Source organism: Lottia gigantea (genome assembly GCF_000327385.1).
Source record: "Lottia gigantea unplaced genomic scaffold LOTGIsca_133, whole genome shotgun sequence".
In the NCBI taxonomy this organism is placed as follows: domain Eukaryota; kingdom Metazoa; phylum Mollusca; class Gastropoda; family Lottiidae; genus Lottia; species Lottia gigantea.
In genome coordinates this window covers 265,779-289,720 of record NW_008707481.1, presented here as the reverse complement: position 1 = coordinate 289,720, position 23,942 = coordinate 265,779, and the positions used below count along the sequence as shown (strand labels likewise).

At 37.3% G+C, this 23,942-nt stretch overlaps 5 protein-coding genes across 5 annotated transcripts; 2 read left to right on the top strand and 3 right to left on the bottom strand.

Moving 5' to 3' along the window:
- Positions 1-5,607: 5,607 nt before the first annotated feature.
- Positions 5,608-7,275, top strand: LOTGIDRAFT_172414 (hypothetical protein; the record flags this gene model as incomplete). Its single annotated transcript, XM_009049293.1, has 2 exons — positions 5,608-6,481; positions 6,995-7,275. 2 exons carry the CDS (start codon positions 5,608-5,610, stop codon positions 7,273-7,275), a joined length of 1,155 nt encoding a protein of 384 aa, XP_009047541.1.
- Positions 7,276-8,277: 1,002 nt separating this feature from the next.
- Positions 8,278-8,628, top strand: LOTGIDRAFT_172413 (hypothetical protein; the record flags this gene model as incomplete). The annotated part of the gene is made up of 1 exon (XM_009049292.1): positions 8,278-8,628. One exon carries the CDS (start codon positions 8,278-8,280, stop codon positions 8,626-8,628), a length of 351 nt encoding a protein of 116 aa, XP_009047540.1.
- Positions 8,629-10,183: 1,555 nt separating this feature from the next.
- LOTGIDRAFT_172412 (hypothetical protein) lies at positions 10,184-10,567 on the bottom strand (the record flags this gene model as incomplete). Its single annotated transcript, XM_009049291.1, has 1 exon — positions 10,184-10,567. One exon carries the CDS (start codon positions 10,565-10,567, stop codon positions 10,184-10,186), a length of 384 nt encoding a protein of 127 aa, XP_009047539.1.
- Positions 10,568-10,782: 215 nt separating this feature from the next.
- On the bottom strand, positions 10,783-11,646 carry LOTGIDRAFT_172411 (hypothetical protein; the record flags this gene model as incomplete). The annotated part of the gene is made up of 1 exon (XM_009049290.1): positions 10,783-11,646. One exon carries the CDS (start codon positions 11,644-11,646, stop codon positions 10,783-10,785), a length of 864 nt encoding a protein of 287 aa, XP_009047538.1.
- Positions 11,647-13,020: 1,374 nt separating this feature from the next.
- On the bottom strand, positions 13,021-13,802 carry LOTGIDRAFT_172410 (hypothetical protein; the record flags this gene model as incomplete). The annotated part of the gene is made up of 2 exons (XM_009049289.1): positions 13,021-13,190; positions 13,418-13,802. 2 exons carry the CDS (start codon positions 13,800-13,802, stop codon positions 13,021-13,023), a joined length of 555 nt encoding a protein of 184 aa, XP_009047537.1.
- Positions 13,803-23,942: the final 10,140 nt, after the last annotated feature.

Sequence of the window (23,942 nt, the reverse complement as noted above, 5' to 3'; positions counted from 1 at the left end):
GGCAAAGTTAGGTCTTGGCATTTTTGCTCCATTTGGCCTACAGGAAACTTGCATTTTTGCTGTAATCGTTTTTCCCTTGCTTTGGTTTCTTTTTCCTAGCGCTGACGGTCTACTGAGCAGGAAAAGACCCAACACTTGGGCAAAATAACCCCATTTGGCAAAGTTAGGTCTTGGCATTTTTGCTGTATGTTGCCCATAGGAAACTTGCAATTTTGCTGTAATCGTTTTTCCTTTGTTTTGGTGTGTTTTTGCAAGTGCTGACGGTCTACCGAGCAGGAAAAGACCCAACACTTGGGCAAAATAACCCCATTTGGCAAAGTTAAGTCTTGGCATTTTCGCTGTATGTTGCCTGTAGGAAAATTGCATTTTTGCTGTAATCGTTTTTCCTTTGCTTTTGTGTGTTTTTGTAAGTGCTGACGGTCTACCGAGTAGGAAAAGACCCAACACTTGGGCAAAATAACTTTATTTGTCAAAGTTAGGTCTTGGCATTTTTTCTGTATGTGGCCTATAGGAAACTTGCACTTTTGCTGTAATTTTTGCAAGTGGTGACTGTCTACCGAGCAGGAAAAGACCCAACACTTGGGCAAAATAACCCCATTTGGCAAAGTTAGGTGTTGGCATTTTTGCTCTATGTGGCCTATAGGAAACTTGCATTTTTTCTGTAATCGTTTTTACTTTTCTATGGTGTGTTTTTGCAAGTGCTGACTGTCTACCGAGCAGGAAAAGACCCAACACTTTGGCAAAATAACTTTATTTGGCAAAGTTAGGTCATGGCATTTTTGCTGTATGTGGCCTATAGGAAACTTGCATTTTTGATGTAATCGTTTTTTACTTTGATTTGGTGTGTTTTTGCAAGTGCTGACGGACTACCGAGCAAGAAAAGAACCAACACTTGGGCAAAATAACTTTATTTGGCAAAGTTAGGTCTTGGCATTTTTGCTGTATGTGGCCTATAGGAAACTTGCATTTTTGATGTAATCGTTTTTTACTTTGATTTGGTGTGTTTTTGCAAGTGCTGACGGACTACCGAGCAAGAAAAGAACCAACACTTGGGCAAAATAACTTTATTTGGCAAAGTTAGGTCTTGGCATTTTTGCTGTATGTGGCCTATAGGAAACTTGCACTTTTGCTGTAATCGTTTCTCCTTTGCTTTGGTGTGTTTTTTGCAAGTGCTGAATGTCTACCGAGCAGGAATAGACCCAACACTTAGGCAAAATAACCCCATTTGGCAAAGTTAGGTCTTGGCATTTTCGCTCTATGTGGCCTATAGGAAACATGCATTTTTGCTGTAATCATTTTTCCTTTGCTTTGGTTTGTTTTTCCAAGCGCTGACGTTCTACCGAGCATGAAAATACCCAACACTTGGGTAAAATAACCCCATTTGGCAAAGTTAGGTATTGGCATTTTCGATCTTTGTGTCCTATAGGAAACTTACATTTTTGCATTAATCGTTTTTCCTTTGCTTTTGTGTGTTTTTGTAAGTGCTGACGGTCTACCGAGCAGGAAAAGACCCAACACTTGGGCAAAATAACTTTATTTGACAAAGTTAGGTCTTGGCATTTTTGCTGCATGTGGCTTATAGGAAACTTGCATTTTTGCTGTAATCGTTTTTCCTTTGCTTTGGTGTATTTTTGAAAGTGCTAACGGTCTACTGAGCAGGAAAAGTCCCAACACTTGGGCAAAATAACCCCATTTGGCAAAGTTAGGTATTGGCATTTTCGATCTTTGTGTCCTATAGAAGACTTTCATTTTTGCTGTAATCGATTTTCCGTTGCTTTGGTTTGTTTTTCCAAGAGCTGACGGTATACGGAACAGAAAAAGACCCAACACTTGGGCAAAATAACTCCATTTGGCAAAGTTAGGTCTTGGCATTTTCGCTGTATATGTCCTATAGGAGACTTTCATTTTTGCTGTAATCGATTTTCCTTTACTTTGGTGTGTTTGTGCAGGTGCTGACGGCTACCGAGCAGGAAAAGAACCAACACTTGGGCAAATTAACTTTATTTAGCAAAGTTAGGTCTTGGCATTTTTGATCTATGTGGCCTATAGGAAACTTGCATTTTTGCTGTAATGGTTTTAACTTTGCTTTATTGTGTTTTTGCAAGTGCTGACGGTCTACCGAGCAGGAAAAGACCCAACAATTTGTCAAAATAACCCCATTTGGCAAAGTTACGTCTTGGCATTTTCGCTGTATGTGTGTTATAGGAAACTTGCATTTTTGCTGTAATCGTTTTACCTTTGCTTTGGTGTGTTTTTCCAAGTGCTCACGGTCTACCGAGGAGAAAAAGTCCCAACACTTGGGCAAAATAACCCCATTTGGCAAATTTAGGTCTTGACATGTGTGTCCTATAGGAAACTTACATTTTTGCTGTAATCGTTTTTCCTTTGCTTTGGAGTTTTTGCAAGTGCTGACGGCCTACCGAGCAGGAAAAGACCCTACACTTGGGCAAAAATAACCCGATTTGGCAAAGTTAGGTCTTGGCATTTTTGCTGTATGTGGCCTATAGGAAACTTGCACTTTGCTGTAATCGTTTCTCCTTTGCTTTGGTGTGTTTTTTGCAAGTGCTGAATGTCTACCGAGCAGGAATAGACCCAACACTTAGGCAAAATAACCCCATTTGGCAAAGTTAGGTCTTGGCATTTTCGCTCTATGTGGCCTATAGGAAACATGCATTTTTGCTGTAATCATTTTTCCTTTGCTTTGGTTTGTTTTTCCAAGCGCTGACGTTCTACCGAGCATGAAAATACCCAACACTTGGGTAAAATAACCCCATTTGGCAAAGTTAGGTATTGGCATTTTCGATCTTTGTGTCCTATAGGAAACTTACATTTTTGCATTAATCGTTTTTCCTTTGCTTTTGTGTGTTTTTGTAAGTGCTGACGGTCTACCGAGCAGGAAAAGACCCAACACTTGGGCAAAATAACTTTATTTGACAAAGTTAGGTCTTGGCATTTTTGCTGCATGTGGCTTATAGGAAACTTGCATTTTTGCTGTAATCGTTTTTCCTTTGCTTTGGTGTATTTTTGAAAGTGCTAACGGTCTACTGAGCAGGAAAAGTCCCAACACTTGGGCAAAATAACCCCATTTGGCAAAGTTAGGTATTGGCATTTTCGATCTTTGTGTCCTATAGAAGACTTTCATTTTTGCTGTAATCGATTTTCCGTTGCTTTGGTTTGTTTTTCCAAGAGCTGACGGTATACGGAACAGAAAAAGACCGAACACTTGGGCAAAATAACTCCATTTGGCAAAGTTAGGTCTTGGCATTTTCGCTGTATATGTCCTATAGGAGACTTTCATTTTTGCTGTAATCGATTTTCCTTTACTTTGGTGTGTTTGTGCAGGTGCTGACGGCTACCGAGCAGGAAAAGAACCAACACTTGGGCAAATTAACTTTATTTAGCAAAGTTAGGTCTTGGCATTTTTGATCTATGTGGCCTATAGGAAACTTGCATTTTTGCTGTAATGGTTTTAACTTTGCTTTATTGTGTTTTTGCAAGTGCTGACGGTCTACCGAGCAGGAAAAGACCCAACAATTTGTCAAAATAACCCCATTTGGCAAAGTTACGTCTTGGCATTTTCGCTATATGTGTGTTATAGGAAACTTGCATTTTTGCTGTAATCGTTTTACCTTTGCTTTGGTGTGTTTTTCCAAGTGCTCACGGTCTACCGAGGAGAAAAAGTCCCAACACTTGGGCAAAATAACCCCATTTGGCAAATTTAGGTCTTGACATGTGTGTCCCATAGGAAACTTACATTTTTGCTGTAATCGTTTTTCCTTTGCTTTGGAGTTTTTGCAAGTGCTGACGGCCTACCGAGCAGGAAAAGACCCTACACTTGGGCAAAATAACCCGATTTGGCAAAGTTAGGTCTTGGCATTTTTGCTCTATGTGTCATATAGGAAACTTGCATTTTTTCTGTAATCGTTTTTCCTTTGCTTTGGTGTGTTTTAGCAAGTGCTGACGGTCTACCGAGCAGGAAAAGACCCAACACTTGGGCAAAATAACTTTATTTGCCAAAGTTAGGTCTTGCCATTTTTGCTGTATGTGGCCTATAGGAAACTTGCATTTTTGCTGTAATCGTTTTTCCTTTGCTTTGGTGTGTTTTTAAAAGTTCTGACGGTCTACCGAGCAGGTAAAGACCCAACACTTGGGCAAAATAACTTTATTTGGCAAAGTTAGGTCTTGGCATTTTGGCTCTATGTGGCCTATAGGAAACTTGCACTTTTGCTGTAATCGTTTTTCCTTTATTTTGGTGTGTTTTTGCAAGTGCTGACTGTCTACCGAGCAGGAAAAGACCCAACACTTGGGCAAAATAACCCGATTTGTCAAAGTTAGGTCTTGGCATTTTTGCTCTATGTGTCCCATAAGAAACTTGGATTTTTTCTGTAATCGTTTTTCCTTTGCTTTGGTGTTTATTTTAGCAAGTGCTGACGGTCTACCGAGCAAGAAAAGACCCAACACTTGGGCAAAATAACTTTATTTGCCAGGTTAGGTCTTGGCATTTTTGCTGTATGTGGCCTATAAGAAACTTGCATTTTTGTTGTAATCGTTTTTCCTTTGCTTTGGTGTGTTTTTAAAAGTTCTGACGGTCTACCGAGCAGGTAAAGACCCAACACTTGGGCAAAATAACTTTATTTGGCAAAGTTAGGTCTTGGCATTTTCGCTCTATGTGGCCTATAGGAAACTTGCACTTTTGCTGTAATCGTTTTTTCTTTGCTTTGGTGTGTTTTTCCAAGTGATGACGGTCTACCGTGCAGGACAAGACCCAACACTCGGGCAAAATAACCCCATTTGGCAAAGTTAGGTCTTGGCATTTTCGATCTATGTGTCCTATAGGAAACTTGCATTTTTGCTGTAATCGTCTTTCCTTTGCTTTGGTGTGTTTATGCAAGTGCTGACGATCTAACGAGCAGGAAAAGACCTAACACTTGGTCAAAATAACTTTATTTGGCAAAGTTAGGTCCTATAGGAAACTTGCATTTTTGCAGTAATCGTTTTTCCTTTGCTTTGGTGTGTTTTTCCAGTAGTATATGTCTTTTCGGATATGACGCACTTCACTTATGCGCTTGCGCAGCTTTTTCAATGCGTCATATCCGAATAGACACAACTGTTAAAATGTATTATAACAGACTCCCCAAACTGTTAAAATGTATTTTAACAGACTCCCCAAACTGTTCAAATGTATAATAACAGACTCTCCAAACTGTTGAAAAATATATTATAACAGACTCCTCAAACTGTTAAAAATGTATTATAACAGACTCCATATAAATTACCCAAACCACACAAGATTCACTAAAATAATACAGTATTAAATAACCGCATTAAAAAATAAGACGAACAAAAAAAATTCGAAGGAGACGGTTTCTTCTCTGCGCTAACATCTCTCATCCCCAAAGTGGCCAACTTTGTCTCAAACAACAAATCCCTCATTTCCTCAGAAGCGCAAGCTCTTGGATCTGTAGCAAAAGCAGGAGTAAATATAAGCGATGCAGTGAAAAAATCTGACGAACTGCAACTGCAGCTAATAAGAGATCTAAGAAACAAGAGACTAGAACGACAAGCCCTAGAAAAACAAGGAAAAGGGTTTAAAATCATTGGATAAAAATGGCAAGCAAAAATTACAGATTGGATCCAATCTTTCAATTGTATGATCCGATTCAATATTCGTTCAACAAGAAGAAAGAGGACTACGTAATCATCTCACCATCGGTAGGGACAAAGACCCAAATAAACGACGGAGGAAGAGTTACCTTTGAAATTAATTTGTTGTCCAATTGGTTGCTGCTTTCCGATGCCCATTTCCGATGCGATTTCAAAATCAAAGACGCCACTCAGAATCGAATTCCACAAACCAACACGACTTTAGAAAACAACTTCTTTCCGTCTTTATTCAGCGAAATGGTTTTGGAAGCTGGTTCAAATCCGATAGAGACCATAGAGACGATAGAGACTCACCCCGGCGAGTTTGACACAATGTTGAAAACGGTTCTGTATCCCAAAATCTACGATTCAGTTTCGGGATGGATTCCCGATGTCGGTGACGGAGAAGTTTTAAAAGAACCGGTCAGAACTGTAGCAAATGACGCAGACCTTGCTAGGATAAGGGTAGTTGCTAGAAACACACTGGAAAGAGTGTCTCGCGGAGTAAATCACGGATTTGAAAAACGAGCGCTTCAATACAACAATGTTGTCGAGAACAACAGATGGGGTAATTACGTAAATTGGAAGTTGTATCCTTTATTTGGTCTCTTGGAACACAGAAAGGTTTCCATAGGTTTGCCGTATAAAATTCATTTGCAAAGAGAAATCAACGACAACAAGATATTCTTTGGTGAAAACAACTCTGACGCAAAATTGGAAATAACGAATATCCAACTTTACATACCGGTAATCACTCCTTCCGTAGAAGTGGAAACGAGAATATTCAACTCTTTAACCAAAGACATCGAAATTGCTTTTCTTCGTCGTAACACGGTAGGTAGCATGACTTTAACGGGAGAATCCACAACGTGGCCAATCACCAACACCGTCAAACCAGCGAGATATCTAATGGTCGGTTTCAAAAACTTACCAGACTCTCAGACAAACAACAACAACATTTTCAGAGTGGCATTGAACCATACTCAAGATCCCATCATTCGCAAAGTTCAAGTCAGATTGAACAACGATAATTATCCCAATCAACCTTTGACAATTGATCCTTCCAAAAAAGATTACAACAAATTGTACAGAAACTATAAAAACATGTGCGAATTGTTTGGAAATACGCCTCAGTTTGAATACACAGATTTTTCACTCAATCATCCAATCTTTTGTTTCGATCTGTCAGCTCATCAAGAAGATCTTTTCAAAACAGGGGTAAACATAAATATTCACATAGAAAAACACCTGCTACTGTTTATTGCTGGAAGAAGCAAAACATTTGATTAAAATATCAGATAGAAGAATGATAAGAATTGAATAAAAAAACACCCTTTAAAAATGAAACCAGAAACTTTAGTTATGAAAATAATAGAAGCTATGGAAACGAATTCGCCGACTCTAATAACTTACAACGGTAAAAAAGTGCACATAACCCAAAAGATTATCGATAAATACAAACATTGCAAAGTCAGAGACGATATAGACTTGGAAAGAATTGATCAGAATTTAACTAAAAAAGTAGGATTTTTACCTTTCTTACCTTTAATCTTTGCTGGTTTAGCTGCAGCAGGAGCAACTGCTGGTGGGGCTGCTGGGATAGCCAAAGCTGTCAACGATAAGAAAGCGTAAGCCGCTGCAAACGCCGAAGCACGTAGACACAATTTGGCAATGGAAAGAGAAGCACGAAGAGGTTCGGGAGTAGGAGATATATTATGGACGGTTAAAGAATTCGTACCAAGAAAACCGTTAAAGGGATTAAGCAAATTAATAGATAATATCGACACCGGAGAAATAAAAGTCAAACACAAGGGCAACGCCATATTTTTTAAAAACATACGTTCGGGCGAGGGAATCTTCCTTTCAAAGTATAAAGGCAACGGGGTGATTTTTGGTACGAAAATGTAATAAATAAAAATGGGCAAGAAATACAAACATTCGGATATATTTCCTAGCAACCCCATGCTCATGTGCATTTGCGTATCTTCGGGTTGTGGAAAGACTTACCTCACTTTTAACATGTTGACAACACCGAACCTTTTAGATTTCGAGTCTCTGTATATTTACACGACTACTCCCGAACAATCCTATTATCAGTTTCTCAAAGCTTTGGAATACGTCTCGAAAGAAGAAGTTCGAGACATTTTTCACTGCTACGAAAGCAACAAAGACTTGCAAGAGAACGCGGAAATAAAAGACAATTTAGACGGCTTTATCAAAGAAAAGAATCCTTCTCTGAAATCGACCGACGTCAAAGTGTTTCTGACTAAAAACGTCAACGATTTAGACTTGTCTAAAATCGACAACCAAAAAAGTCAAACCGTTCAACAAGAATTCTTCACGAAAGGAAGACATCACAACTGTCACTGCATATACCAATCCAAATCTTTCTACGGAATGGACGCCATGTTTATCAGAAAGAACGCAAATTGTTTTTATTATTCGAATTAAACGACAAAGATTTATCTCAAATCATTCAGTCGATAAATCACGGAATGGACAGAGATACGTTTATAAAGGTTTATAAAGCTCAATGGAGAAACCCTGATGATCATGGATATGTATTTGTTAATACTAGAAAACCTGCGGGAGAAAGAGTTATGATCGACATATGTTAATTCTCTTTTCTTAAAAATGACGGATTGGAATAATATTTTAAAAAGAAATAGAGAATATATCAAAGCTAAGAATAAAATAAAGACCCAAGTTGAAAATAACAGATTACAACAACTCAGATTAACGGAAAATCTACAGACTCTATTTCAAACAATATTAAAAAGTCAAGAAGATATTAAAAAGAGACTGGAGTCTCCTATAGAACCTTCACCCCATAAAGATCCACCGATTGAATATGGTGGTATTAAGACATTAGATGATATAAAACGTCTTTTTTCAAACCCTGACCCAGATTTACCAAAGAGCATTTCACCAATCGTTGATGATGAAGGGTTATTGTTTAATGGTTTTAGAATAAGATTTTGTTGAAATTCACCACAATTCAAAATCGACACAAAAGACTTTATATTTACATTAACGGGAGGGTTAATAGATTTAACGAATGGCGAGGAAGTTAAAATTGCCGATTACAAGGATTTAGTAGCATACTCAAAATTTCGACATGCGATCAGAAAGTCAGGACCCGAAACAGGAAGATTGAAAGAAGTTGATTTATATATAACAATTGAGGAAGAGGATGTAGATGATTATGCAGAAGATTATCCAATCATACAAGAAATAGACGAATTCGATGATATGGTGGCATCTGGGCAAGGTATAACTTTTTTATCCGACAACAACGAGGAACTAGTTAATAGATTACGAGTAATATTAGCGGCCATGAAGGAAGGTCATCGATCGGACAGACAATACAACGAAGTCAATGGCATATTAAAACGACTTTTGGAGAAAAAAATCATCACTAAAAAAGACTATATAAACGTCATTAAAAATGTCCAATAAAGAGCAATTGTTCGTTATCACCTCGAATAAATCAGACATCAAATTGTCTCTAGACTACGAGTATGAACTCGATCGCAATAAACAGTACGAACTGGGATTAAAGTATTTCTCCGTTTACAATTCCATTAGAAATATCAACGAAAACAACAATCAACTAAAAATATCGACGGATAACGGAGTTACGTTCAAAACCATAAGCTTACTACCGGGAAGCTACGAATACGTAGCCATCAACGATTACCTATCCGAATACGCAGGAAGCGTGAGCGGTAAAAACCATATCGAATTCGAAGGTAATTTGAATCTGAACAAAATAAAACTGATCTTGAGAAAAAAAAGTCAAATCGATTTTAACGTAGAAAATGCGTTGAATGCGTTACTAGGGTTCGATAAACGAATATACGCGCAATCGACATTGGCGCCACACAACGCCAACATCGAAAACGACATCGATTAAATTCATTCGACACATCATGTCCGCTTGCTAACTGAACGTAATCTTCTACACTTATCTTATCATTAGAATAACCTTTAAACGTTTTCTTTTCTTTTAAAACACCATCAGAAGTCAAAACGATGTTGTATTTGACTTTTGGTGCTAAATATAAACCAAATATAATTCCACCGTAACCGTAATCGTTTTTACCTTTGCAATAGTCTTTTTCGGAGACCAAACCAGCTCTGTTTAGTTTTTTCCAATTGTTGGATGAAATGTACAAACTATCGGTGTCGGTATAGTATATTTCGGGTTTATAAAATCCATTTATGACGTGAATGAAATTGTTCATTATTTTTTTACTGTGAGATAAAACGAATGATCCCAAATGACTAGGTGTTAGTCGTGTAGATTTACTATCTTCGGTAGTAATCTCTTTTTCTTCAATTTCTGTTTCAACAATATATTGAGTATCATTAATTTTCTCATAGGTTTTAACACGTGAATCAAAGTTAGCCTGTAAAGTTGCTTCTTTCCATAAATGTCTAGTTGTGAATATATCTTTCTGAATTGATTTACCATACAAGGAATTACCTAATAATTTCATGCAATTACTACCCACTGATATTACCTTCTCGTTTATATTTATTTCTTAGATCTCTCAAAATTAAACTCTATTCTAATAATTCGTCCACCGCCTTTTACTATTTCTTGAATATCAACCGATGTTAAAACGTCGTGACAGAAACCATTTCTGAACCTGATTTTGTTACCCGTTTCCTTTTTACCTTCTTTATTCGTGAAAGTGATTTTATCTTTAGCTGGTATCGGTTGGAAGAACATGTTTTTGGGATACTCAAACCACACTGTTAAAATAGCTGTTCTGGGTCTGAATTTTTGTTTATTGAAGAGTTTTACAAATTCTTTTTCTTCTTCTGGTAGAAACGGTCTTCCACTTTCTGCTCTCGGATATTCACTGTCTAAAGCCGACATTGCTGAAGCGTATAAACCGTTAGCATCAAATGCCATTAGTTTAGTACAGTTTATTTTTTGAAGTCTCGAATGAACCTCCGTTTTGTCTTTTGTGCTTGCACTGTATTCTTTTAATACATCAATTACGTTATAACTTTCAAGTTCTGTATATTCCTTTAATACATTACAAATTTCATCCATTTTGTTCGTTTCAAATGATTTTCTATTTGCCGAAACTCTTCCTCCTTTAATAGATCGTCTGATAAAAATTCTTATAAAAGGATTAGTGTGCGAATAAACTTTTCTATATTTTCTTTATCAGTATGTTTCGCAACCATTCTAGTAGTTTCATACGATTCTTCTTCAACCATTTCTTTATCGTAATGATATAAATAATACCAACCCTTTAAAGATAAAGATGGAGCCGTTAGATTATTGGACATATTCTGGTTTACAACTTCTTTCATGACTTGGTTATATTTTATCAAACAAGCTCCAAGACATAGGGTATCCCTTTTTGCATATGGTTCCCATTCGTGTCTCAATTCCTCCCAGTTGTCTTGCGTGAATTTAGCGATATCTACGTCGGCAATCTTTCTCAAATTCGCGGGAAGATTGGAAGAATTTCCCCATGCCGCCAAACTAGATTTTTCATGTTGATAGGAACATGTGAAATTAATATGTTGTAAATAATTACCCTTTATTTCTTTCTGTCTTTTCCATTTTTTCTGTAAATCTTCATCTGTGTATGGATTAGATAAAGGAAAAGATAGAATTCCCCTGGGTGTTTTTAAAGGGCAATGTGTTAGTTTTTTTGTATTTTTAAGCATGATCCAGTTATCAAAACCACTACCGTTATGAGAAATTAATATTAATCTCTTTCTATCATATTGACCTAAATATTTCAACATTTGATCTATACAATCTGTACCTACAAATATTTCTACTACATTCATTAGTTTATCATAAAATTCTGGAACATTATCAGTAGGATTTAGAAATATATCTTTTATCGTTTCTAACTTTTTTCTTAGTTTTTCTAAATTAATTACAGTGCAGGCATAAGGAATTGCTCTTCGCGTGTCTTTTTCTGAATACGTTTCGCAATACCAAGCGAATAACGCATCATCACTCATACTTGAAAGCACGTTTAGTTTGAGAGGTTAAACCTGTGTTACTGCGTTATCATCTCTACACGTTTTCCACACCTGTTCGTAATTGTCTTCTATTTCTTGAATTCCCAAACTTTTTTGGCTTCTTCTAATCAGACAGAAATGCGAGTTGTGTAAGTAAACAACCCAATCTAATTCATCATGTACGTCTCTGGGATGAAAATATCTGTTTTTGGGATTATAAATTTGAAACGAAGTGTTAAATTTCTTGTTGAATTCCTTCATTCTAGCACAAGTCATCACTCCTTTTCTATTTGCTTTTGAAAACCCGTTGATGTATTCTTGAAATTTCCACATTTACACGTTAAATCTTTGTTCAAAACACGATTGACGCATTTGATAAAACAGTGACCATCGGTATGTAACAATTTTCACCTTCGTATTCATTTATCTTTTTAAGTAGATCAATTCCTCCTCTACCAACTCTCGATCTTTTGATTTCTAGGAAATTGTCTTTCATTAAAATTATTTTTCCTGTAAAATACCAATCGGAAGCATCAGATTTTTTGTCCATATTTGAAAAGAAATTGTGAAAAGTTTTGGCATTGAAACCGAGGAATGACATGTTTTGTCTGTGATTCCCTTCCTCGACTATCTCTCCATCTATTTTAATTTGTCCTTGGAATGTTTTAAATTTATTAGAAACAGCCTTGATAACATGGGAAAATAGGACGTTTTCTATCAATGTTTCATCGTGTTCGATTTTATTCATATTTTTTTAAGTATATATTTTTAATTATTTCTTTATTTTGACCGCTGATATTTCTGTATGGAATTTGTCCAAAATTTCATTGAATTCTTCTGATTCTTCAACTGTTATGTTCTTGTCTTCTCTCGATCTTTCGAAAAAGATGTACAATTGATTAAGATACATATTCAAGATATCCGTTTTCTTTTTATAATGAGCTTTCTTTTTGCTTGTGAAACCTAAAGTGATGAGACCGCAAGAGGTCGTTTGAACGGCTGTTAATGCAGCCAATACGGTTGGGACGATGACCGGAAGCATTAATCCACCAGTCACGGCCGTTGCCACCGTTACTCCTACCGTTAGAACTGTGCTCGCTGTTATGAAAACAGAATCGATTCTACTCCATGTTTTCCTGCATGTATTGCACTGTCTTAACTTTATTTTCAACTCTTCTTGTTTGTCTATCATGTATTGTTGTCTGCTTTCGAGTTCCATTTTTTAAGTCGTTAAATTAAGTGAATTTCCGATAAAAAGAACCACGGAATATCATATAGAGCGTGCTTGTTTGGCCTAGCATTATTATATTTTCGGGTCTTAAAAGTAACAACATTTACGCGTACAACGACATTTCTTTTTTCGTATGGTCCTCTTTAAGATGATAGGAATATTTTCTTTTTTCTTTTTTGATTCTTTATCTTGGCTCTAAAAATAAAACCACCACCTTCAAGGATGGAATCGGAACCTTCGGCAAACGATAAATGTACTATAAACTCTCTTTCTTGTTGACTTTTATGAACATCGATCGAGGTGTATTTTCCACCTACAACAAAATACAGTTTTACGTATTCAAAGTCTGTTGTTCGTAAAAACTCGTGACTGCTCGATTCTATTGGTCCGGGTGTGTGTGCGGGTATTATAAGTGATGGTGGAATTTTGATCATGTTGGTTGATGGTGGATTTTCCGTCTCCAATATCATATCTAAATCTTTGATTCCAATGATATCCTTATCATTTCTACTTCCATTTGAAAGGTGTCTACATATTTACCATTTTTCGTTTCATATAAATCATCTTCAATCAAACGTATAGTCTCTTCCAAATTACCATCATTGAAAAATGAAAGATGTTTGACGGCATTACCGGTTTGTTTGAAGACTATTTTATTGACTTTAACCTTCATGGGAAAATCTATTCCAATCAGACATCTACCTCGAAAAGTAAACGCTTCCGTTTCGCCGATATCGAATACGTTTTTAAGTTCTCCGTCTACGAGAGAACCCACTTTTATTTCTGCTTTGAATCCATATTTGTCTGATTTATAACTTTGGTCTTTTCTATCGAAGACAGTGTCACTTTCGAATGGAAGATTGAAATAATACGACTTGTCCGTGACAATAGCTTCTAATTTGGTCAACTTTCTCTCTCGTCTCATGAATTCTAGATACTAAAAGATTGACTCGTTCTTTAATATATTTTTTGATATCATCTTGAAATTTATTTTGAAGAAAGTTTTTTATCACACCCACTTCTTTTTCTAATTCGTCCGTGATTTTAGTATCCAAAGCAGTCAATTGTCGTTTCAACGTATCTTTGTCAATGGGATGTGCGAGATTGTTAATTATATCTTGAACATCTTAATTTTGCTTCGCGATCTTTTCGTTCAATTTGGATACTGAATTTTGTAACTCAGTTTTGTCCACGGTCTTGTCTAGTTCTGCTAGCAATTCGCCAAGTTTTCTTTCCAAAGCGGTTAGTTTTCGTTTCAATCTATCCTCGTTTACATTTGGGTTATCTATTATTTATATTTATCGACAAATGCATTCATTTTTAAAAGTAAGTTTTTTTGTATTAAAGTTAAAAATATTTTGAGGTGTTATGTTTTTCGGAGTATGCGGTAAGTATTGTTGAAGACCCAATTGACGAAATATATACGTAGTTTGTGTTTGAAAAAACTTGTATAACATTCTGATAAAACACATTCAATAATATTTTGAAGATAAATTTACATTTAAATTTAAAAAATTTTAATTTAAGAAAGCGTAAATGCTCGTCGACATCTTAATTTCTTAACCTTTCATCTAAATCTTCATTTTCGAGATTCATTTTTAAAAGTCAGTTTTTTGAAGTTCATTTTGATAAAACCTTCCTATGATTTGTTCTTTGTCTTGATCGATCAATTCATACGTGGGAGGTGATGTGGTGTTTACTTTACGATGAATATCTTAGTCTAATACCCGACGTAACCTTTCTGAAACAATGATTTATATTTAAAAATACGAACTCGATCTCCAACTTTGAATTTGGGTTTAATATTCAAATTGCTAATCTCGTTTTCAAAGTTGTTTCGAGTGTTGACGGACTTTATGATATTCGGGTTATTAGAGGCTTGCTTTGGCGTCACACCGATAGACGAATGTATTTTGTTATTGTATTCGTCGACAACAACTGGTAATATTTTAAGCCATTTTTGAGATTTCAATTCCGTGGATTTCTTGAATAATTTGCTTTTAAGAGTCATGTTGAATCTTTCTATAACTACGGCCTTGCCTTCGTTATGCGTGCTGTAAATTTCAAACCCCAGAGATTTCACATTTCTGTTGTAGAATTCGCTTCCTTTATCAACCCACAACTTTAGGGGTCGTCTGTCGGATTGTTTCATTATGGTTTCGAATGCTTGTTTGACAGTCAGAGCCGATTTGTTTTTCAAGGTAAAGACCCAAGCGTATCACGTGTATATGTCGATCACCGTCAAACAATACTTGTACCCTCTCTCGACTGGCATGTTGATTAAATCGGCTGACCAAATTTCATCTTTATCAAAAACTTTGACTTTGAGGTAATGTTTGTTTTTTCGAAATTCTTTGTGAATCTCGTCTGCTATGCCCATACCCTATTTCAATTTTGCCTTCAAGAGTTTTATGATAAGAGCCCTTTGTAATTTCTCTTTGAAAGTGGGATTGGGAATATTTTCAAGTTCGTCTATCATTTGTTTGTCTGCTTGGTGTCTGAATGTATGTCTTTGTTTCTGTACAGTATGTCGTGTTTGAGCGCTGCTGCGTCAACTCTATTAACGGGTTCTTCCCCTAGTTTGGGATTATCATTTTCATCCAATCGTAGATCTAATCTCGCGCCTGGACCTGTATAATTGCGCCCTGGGAGATGTTTTTCTCCGGGATATTTTGCCCATGGGAATCCAGGAAGAGAACCCAATGACTTTTGAATGTCTCCCGCACCGAAATACGTTTTAGGAGGATGTTCAATAATGAAATAAACACCATATATTTTTAATACGAAAGATTTAATATAGGAGAAAGCGATAGAAATGATTCACTTTATGAAATTTTTTTTAAAGATACATATTTGGATAGGTTGTTTTCGGATTATTGTAAAAGTTTCGAGGAGAAAAAAAAGAGACTAATACAAACTGTCTACAACCTGGATGATAAAGAAAACAAGGAAGCCATTTTGATATGTATAAAGGGCGTTTTAATATGTTCTGTATTTTTCATTAATTATTCCATCTAATGAAGGGATACTAGGAATCTGTTTGAGTTATTTTAACAGTTCAAGATGTCGGACAAAGGAATCTATCTTCAAATTTGTGTTTCTGAGATGAATTACTAGTGAATTTTTATGTTGACCTATATAGTCAACAATTACGTATTACTTCCTTGTGTGATATGTAGTCCCTCTATATATATAGCATCTCCAAAATCACTACAGATTCATTATTTTTAACAGTTCAAGATGTCAGACAAAGGAATCTATCTTCAAATTGGTGTTTCTGAGATGAATTACTAGTGAATTCTATGTTGACCTATATAGTCAACAATTGCGTATTTACTTCCTTGTGTGATACTCACTACACACCCTTTGTTAATTCTCTGAGACTTTCGAATATACTTTTCGCTCTAAGAATTGACCTTAAAGGGGGAAATTGTTTCATCTTAGAAACATTTAATTTGGAGAAACAGTTCCAATGTTTGATCATTTTGAATTGTTGAATTTCTTTTTCAGTTGTTCCCATGATTCCCTTCTACAGAAAGAATAATTGATAGAAAAACACATCCTTATTCCATCAAAATAGCTTTCTTGTTTCAACATATATATTAAACATACATAACCAGTCCACGCTTTATGTTTACAAAAATTAATTGTGGTCTGAAATAACTTTTTTCCAAAGGAGAGTTACCTCGCTTTAATAAAGGAAGGAAGTGTTGATAAAAATCCAGACCACATCTATCCAATAATTTTAAAACCATTGACTTTTTTTATTTCGCATTTCTCTTATATGTTGTAATTCTTTCAACTGCATCGCTTATATTTACTCCTGAGGAAATGAGGGATTTGTTGTTTGAGACAAAGTTGGCCACTTTGGGGATGAGAGATGTCAGCGCAGAGAAGAAACCGTCTCCTTCGAATTTTTTTTGTTCGTGTTTTAAAATTAAAGACATCTTATTTTTTAATGCGGTTATTTTAACTGTATTATTTTAGTGAATCTTGTGTGGTTGGGTAATTTATATGGAGTCTGTTATAATACATTCTTAACAGTTTGAGGAGTCTGTTATAATATATTTTTTAACAGTTTGTGGAGTCTGTTATAATACATTTTAACAGTTTGGGGAGTCTGTTATAATGCATTTTAACAGTTGTGTCTTTTAGGATATAACGCATTGAAAAAACTGCACATGCGCAGAAGTGAAATGCGTCATATCCGAAAAGACATATACTACTTTTTCCAAGTGCTGACGGTCTACCGAGCAGGAGAAAAAGACCCTCTTGGGCAAAATAACTTTATTTAGCAAAGTTAGGTCTTGGCATTTTTGCTCTATGTGTCCTATAGGAAACTTGCATTTTTGCTGTAATCGTTTTTCCTTTGCTTTGGTGTGTTTTCCAAGTGCTGCCGGTCTACCGAGCAGGAAAAGACCCAACACTTGGGCAAAATAACCCCACTTGGCAAAGTTAGGTCTTGGCATTTTCGCTCTATGTGTTCAATAGGAAACTTGCATTTTTGCAGTAATCGTTTTTCCTTTGCTTTGGTGTGTTTTGCCAAGTGCTGACGATCTACCGAGCAGGAAAAGACCCAACACTTGGGCAAAATAACCCCATTTGTCAAAGTCAGGTCTTGGCATTTTCGCCCTATGTGTCCTACAGGAAACTTGCATTTTTGCAGTAATCGTTTTTCCTTTGCTTTGGTGTGTTTTTCCAAGTGCTGACGATCTACCGAGCAGGAAAAGACCCAACACTTGGGCAAAATAACACCATTTGTCAAAGTCAGGTCTTGGCATTTTCGCTCTATGTGTCCTATAGGAAACTTGCATTTTTGCTACAATCGTTTTTCCTTTCCTTTGGTGTCTTTTTGCAAGTGCTCACGGTCTACCGAGCAGGAAAAGACCCAACACTTGGGCAAAATAACCCCATTTGGCAAAGCTAAGTTTGGCATTTTCGGTCTATGTGTCCTGTAGGAAACTTGCATTTTGCTGTAATCGTTTTTACGCTGCTTTGGTGTGTTTTTCCAAGAGCTGACGGTCTACCGAGCAGAAAAAGATCCAACACTTGGGCAAAATAACTCCATTTGGCAAAGTTAGGTCGTGGCATTTTCGCTCTATGTGGTCTATAGGAATCTTGCATTTTGCTGTAATAGATTTTCCTTTGCTTAACTTGCATTTTTGCTGTAATTGTTTTTCCATTGCTTTTGTGTGTTTTTCCAAGTGCTGACGGTCTACCGAGCAGGAAAAGACCCAACACTTGGCCAAAATAACCCCACTTGGTAAAGTTAGGTCTTGGCATTTTCGCTCTATGTGTCCTATAGGAAACTTGCATTTTGCTGTAATCGTTTTTCCTTTGCTTTGGTGTGTTTTTGCAAGTGCTGACGGTCTACCGAGCAGGAAAAGACCCAACATTTGGGCAAAATAACTTTATTTGGCAAAGTTAGGTCTTGGCATTTTCGCTCTATGTGTCCTATAGGAAACTTGCATTTTGCTGTAATCGTTTTTCCTTTGCTTTGGTGTGTTTTTCCATGTGCTGACGGTCTAGCGAGCAGAAAAAAGACCCAACACTTAGGCAAAATAACTTTATTCGGCAAAGTTAGGTCTGGGCATTTTTGCTCTATGTGTCCTATAGCAAACTTGCATTTTTTCTGTAATCGTTTTTCCTTTGCTTTGGTGTGTTTTTCCAAGTGACGGTCTACCGAGCAGGAAAAGAAACAACACTTGGGCAAAATAACTCCATTTGTCAAAGTTAGATCTTGGCATTATCACTCTATGTGTCCTATAGGAAACTTGCATTTTTGCTGTAATCATTTTTCCTTTGTTTTGGTGTGTTTTCCAAGTGCTGGCAGTCTACCGAGCAGGGAAAGACCCAACACTTGGGCAAAATAACCCCATTTGGCAAAGTTAGGTCTTGGCATTTTCGCTCTATGTGTTCTATAGGAAACTTGCATTTTTGCAGTAATCGTTTTTCCTTTACTTAGGTGTGTTTTTCCAAGTGCTGACGATCTACCGAGCAGGAGGACCCAACACTTGGGCAAAATAACCCCATTTCGCAAAGTTAGGTCTTGGCATTTTCACTCCATGTTGCCTATAGGAAACTTGCATTTTTGCTGTAATCGTTTTTCCTTTGCTTTGGTGTGTTTTTCCAAGTGCTGACGGCTACCGAGCAGGAAAAGAACCAACACTTGGGCAAAATAACTTTATTTAGCAAAGTTAGGTCTTGGCTTTTTCGCTCTATGTGGCCTATAGGAAACTTGCATTTTTTGCTGTAATCGTTTTACCTGTACTTTGGTGTGTTTTTCCAAGTGCTGACGGTCTACCGAGCAGAAAAATACCCAACACTTGGGCAAAATAACTCCATTTGTCAAAGTTAGATCTTGGCATTTTCACTCTTTGTGTCCTATAGGAAACTTGCTGTAATCATTTTTCCTTTGCTTTGGTGTGTTTTTCCAAGTGCTGACGGTCTACCGAGCAGGAAAAGACCTAACACTTGGGCAAAATAACCCCATTTGGCAAAGTTAGCTCTTGGCATTTTGGCTCTATGTGTCCTATAGGAAACTTGCATTTTTGCTGTAATCGTTTTTCCTTTGATTTGGTGTGTTTTCCAAGTGCTGGCGGTCTACCGAGCAGGAAAAGACCCAACACTTGGGCAAAATAACCCCATCTGGCAAAGTTAGGTCTTGGCATTTTCGCTCTATGTGGCCTATAGGAATCTTGCATTTTGCTGTAATAGATTCCTTTGCTTTTGTGTGTTTTTCCAAGTGCTGACAGTCTACCGAGCAGGAAAAGACCCAACGCTTGGGCAAAATAAATTTATTTGGCAAAGTTAGGTCTTGGCATTTTCGCTCTATGTGTCCTATAGGAAACTTGCATTTTTGCTGTAATTGTTTTTCCTTTGCTTTTGTGTGATTTTCCAAGTGCTGACGGTCTACCGAGCAGGAAAAGACCCAACATTTGGGCAAAATAACCCCACTTGGCAAAGTTAGGTCTTGGCATTTTCGCTCTATGTGGCCTATAGGTAACCTGAATTTTTGCTTTAATCGTTTTTCCTTTGCTTTAGTGTGTTTTTGCAAGTGCTGACAGTCTACCGAGCAGGAAAAGACCCAACACTTGGGCAAAATAACTTTTTTTGGCAAAGTTAGGTCTTGGCATTTTCGCTCTATGTGTCCTATAGGAAACTTGCATTTTGCTGTAATCGTTTTTCCTTTGCTTTGGTGTGTTTTTCCAAGTGCTGACGGTATACCGAGAAGGAAAAAGACCCAACACTTCGGCAAAATAACTTTATTTGGCAAAGTTAGGTCTTGCCATTTTTGCTCTATGTGTCCTAGAGAAAACTTGCATTTTGCTGTAATCGTTTTTCCTTTGCTTTGGTGTGTTTTTCCAAGTGCTCACGGTCTACCGAGCATGAAAAGAAACAACACTTGGGCAAAATAACTCCATTTGTCAAAGTTAGATCTTGGCATTTTCACTCTATGTGTCCTATAGGAAACTTGCATTTTTGCTGTAATCATTTTTCCTTTGCTTTTGTGTGTTTTTCCAAGTGCTGACGGTCTACCGAGCAGGAAGAGACCCAACACTTGGGCAAAATAACCCCATTTGGCAAAGTTAGCTCTTGGCATTTTGGCTCTATGTGTCCTATAGGAAACTTGCATTTTTGCTGTAATCTTTTTTCCTTTGCTTTAGTGTGTTTTTCCAAGTGCTGACGGTCTACCGAGCAGTAAAAGACCCAACACTTGGGCAAAATAACCCCATTTGGCAAAGTTGGATCTTGGCATTTTTGTCCTATGTATCCTATACGAAACTTGCATTTTTGCTGTAATCGTTTTTCCTTTGATTTGGTGTGTTTTCCAAGTGCTGGCGGTCTATCGAGCAGGAAAAGACCCAACACTTGGGCAAAATAACCCCATCTGGCAAAGTTAGGTCTTGGCATTTTCGCTCTATGTGGCCTATAGGAATCTTGCATTTTGCTGTAATAGATTTTCCTTTGCTTTTGTGTGTTTTTCCAAGTGTTGACAGTCTACCGAGCAGGAAAAGACCCAACGCTTGGGCAAAATAAATTTATTTGGCAAAGTTAGGTCTTGGCATTTTCGCTTTATGTGTCCTATAGGAAACTTGCATTTTTGCTGTAATTGTTTTTCCTTTGCTTTTGTGTGTTTTTCCAAGTGCTGACGGTCTACCGAGAAGGAAGAAGACCCAACACTTCGGCAAAATAACTTTATTTGGCAAAGTTAGGTCTTGCCATTTTTGCTCTATGTGTCCTAGAGCAAACTTGCATTTTGCTGTAATCGTTTTTCCTTTGCTTTGGTGTGTTTTTCCAAGTGCTCACGGTCTACCGAGCAGGAAAAGAAACAACACTTGGGCAAAATAACTCCATTTGTCAAAGTTAGATCTTGGCATTTTCACTCTATGTGTCCTATAGGAAACTTGCATTTTTGCTGTAATCATTTTTCCTTTGCTTTGGTGTGTTTTTCCAAGTGCTGACGGTCTACCGAGCAGGAAAAGACCCAACACTTGGGCAAAATAACCCCATTTGGCAAAGTTAGCTCTTGGCATTTTGGCTCTATGTGTCCTATAGGAAACTTGCATTTTTGCTGTAATCGTTTTTCCTTTGCTTTAGTGTGTTTTTCCAAGTGCTGACGGTCTACCGAGCAGTAAAAGACCCAACACTTGGGCAAAATAACCCAATTTGGCAAAGTTGGATCTTGGCATTTTTGCTTTATGTGTCCTATACGAAACTTGCATTTTTGCTGTAATCGTTTTTCCTTTGCTTTGGTGTGTTTTCCAAGTGCTGGCGGTCTACCGAGCAGGAAAAGACCCAACACTTGGGCAAAATAACCCCATCTGGCAAAGTTAGGTCTTTGCATTTTCGCTCCATGTGTTCTATAGGAAACTTGCATTTTTGCAGTAATCGTTTTTCCTTTGCTTTGATGTGTTTTTCCAAGTGCTGACGATCTACCGAGCAGTAAAAGACCCAACACTTGGGCAAAATAACCCCATTTGGCAAAGTTGGATCTTGGCATTTTTGTTCTATGTATCCTATACGAATCTTGCATTTTTGCTGTAATCGTTTTTCCTTTGCTTTGGTGTGTTTTCCAAGTGCTGGCGGTCTACCGAGCAGGAAAAGACCCAACACTTGGGCAAAATAACCCCATCTGGCAAAGTTAGGTCTTGGCATTTTCGCTCTATGTGGCCTATAGGAAGCTTGCATTTTGCTGTAATAGATTCCTTTGCTTTTGTGTGTTTTTCCAAGTGCTGACAGTCTACCGAGCAGGAAAAGACCCAACGCTTGGGCAAAATAAATTTATTTGGCAAAGTTAGGTCTTGGCATTTTGCTCTATGTGTCCTATAGGAAACTTGCATTTTTGCTGTAATTGTTTTTCCTTTTATTTTGTGTGATTTTCCAAGTGCTGACGGTCTACCGAGCAGGAAAAGACCCAACATTTGGGCAAAATAACCCCACTTGGCAAAGTTAGGTCTTGGCATTTTCGCTCTATGTGGCCTATAGGTAACCTGAATTTTTGCTTTAATCGTTTTTCCTTTGCTTTAGTGTGTTTTTGCAAGTGCTGACAGTCTACCGAGCAGGAAAAGACCCAACACTTGGGCAAAATAACTTTTTTTGGCAAAGTTAGGTCTTGGCATTTTCGCTCTATGTGTCCTATAGGAAACTTGCATTTTGATGTAATCGTTTTTCCTTTGCTTTGGTGTGTTTTTCCAAGTGCTGACGGTATACCGAGAAGGAAAAAGACCCAACACTTTGGCAAAATAACTTTATTTGGCAAAGTTAGGTCTTGCCATTTTTGCTCTATGTGTCCTAGAGAAAACTTGCATTTTGCTGTAATCGTTTTTCCTTTGCTTTGGTGTGTTTTTCCAAGTGCTCACGGTCAGGAAAAGACCCAACACTTGGGCAAAATAACCCCATCTGGCAAAGTTAGGTCTTGGCATTTTCGCTCTATGTGGCCTATAGTAATTTTGCATTTTGCTGTAATAGATTTTCCTTTGCTTTTGTGTGTTTTTCCAAGTGTTGACAGTCTACCGAGCAGGAAAAGACTCAACGCTTGGGCAAAATATATTTATTTGGCAAAGTTAGTTCTTGGCATTTTCGCTCTATGTGTCCTATAGGAAACTTGCATTTTTGCTGTAATTGTTTTTCCTTTGCTTTTGTGTGTTTTTCCAAGTGCTGATGGTCTACCGAGAAGGAAAAAGACCCAACACTTCGGCAAAATAACTTTATTTGGCAAAGTTAGGTCTTGCCATTTTTGCTCTATGTGTCCTAGAGCAAACTTGCATTTTGCTGTAATCGTTTTTCCTTTGCTTTGGTGTGTTTTTCCAAGTGCTCACGGTCTACCGAGCAGGAAAAGAAACAACACTTGGGCAAAATAACTCCATTTGTCAAAGTTAGATCTTGGCATTTTCACTCTATGAGTCCTATAGGAAACTTGCATTTTTGTTGTAATCGTTTTTCCTTTCCTTTGGTGTGTTTTTCCAAGTACTCACGGTCTACCGAGCAGGAAAAGATTCAACACTTGGGCAAAATAACTCCATTTGGCAAAGTTAGGTCTTGGCATTTTCGCTCTATGTGGCCTATAGGAATTTTGCATTTTGCTGTAATAGATTTTCCTTTGCTTTTGTGTGTTTTTCCAAGTGTTGACAGTCTACCGAGCAGGAAAAGACCCAACGCTTGGGCAAAATAAATTCATTTGGCAAAGTTAGGTCTTGGCATTTTCGCTCTATGTGTCCTATAGGAAACTTGCATTTTTGCTGTAATTGTTTTCCTTTGCTTTTGTGTGTTTTTCCAAGTGCTAACGGTCTACCGAGAAGGAAAAAGACCCAACACATCGGCAAAATAACTTTATTTGGCAAAGTTAGGTCTTGCCATTTTTGCTCTATGTGTCCTAGAGCAAACTTACATTTTGCTGTAATCGTTTTTCCTTTGCTTTGGTGTGTTTTTCCAAGTGCTCACGGTCTACCGAGCAGGAAAAGAACCAACACTTGGGCAAAATAACTCCATTTGTCAAAGTTAGATCTTGGCATTTTCACTCTATGAGTCCTATAGGAAACTTGCATTTTTGCTGTCATCATTT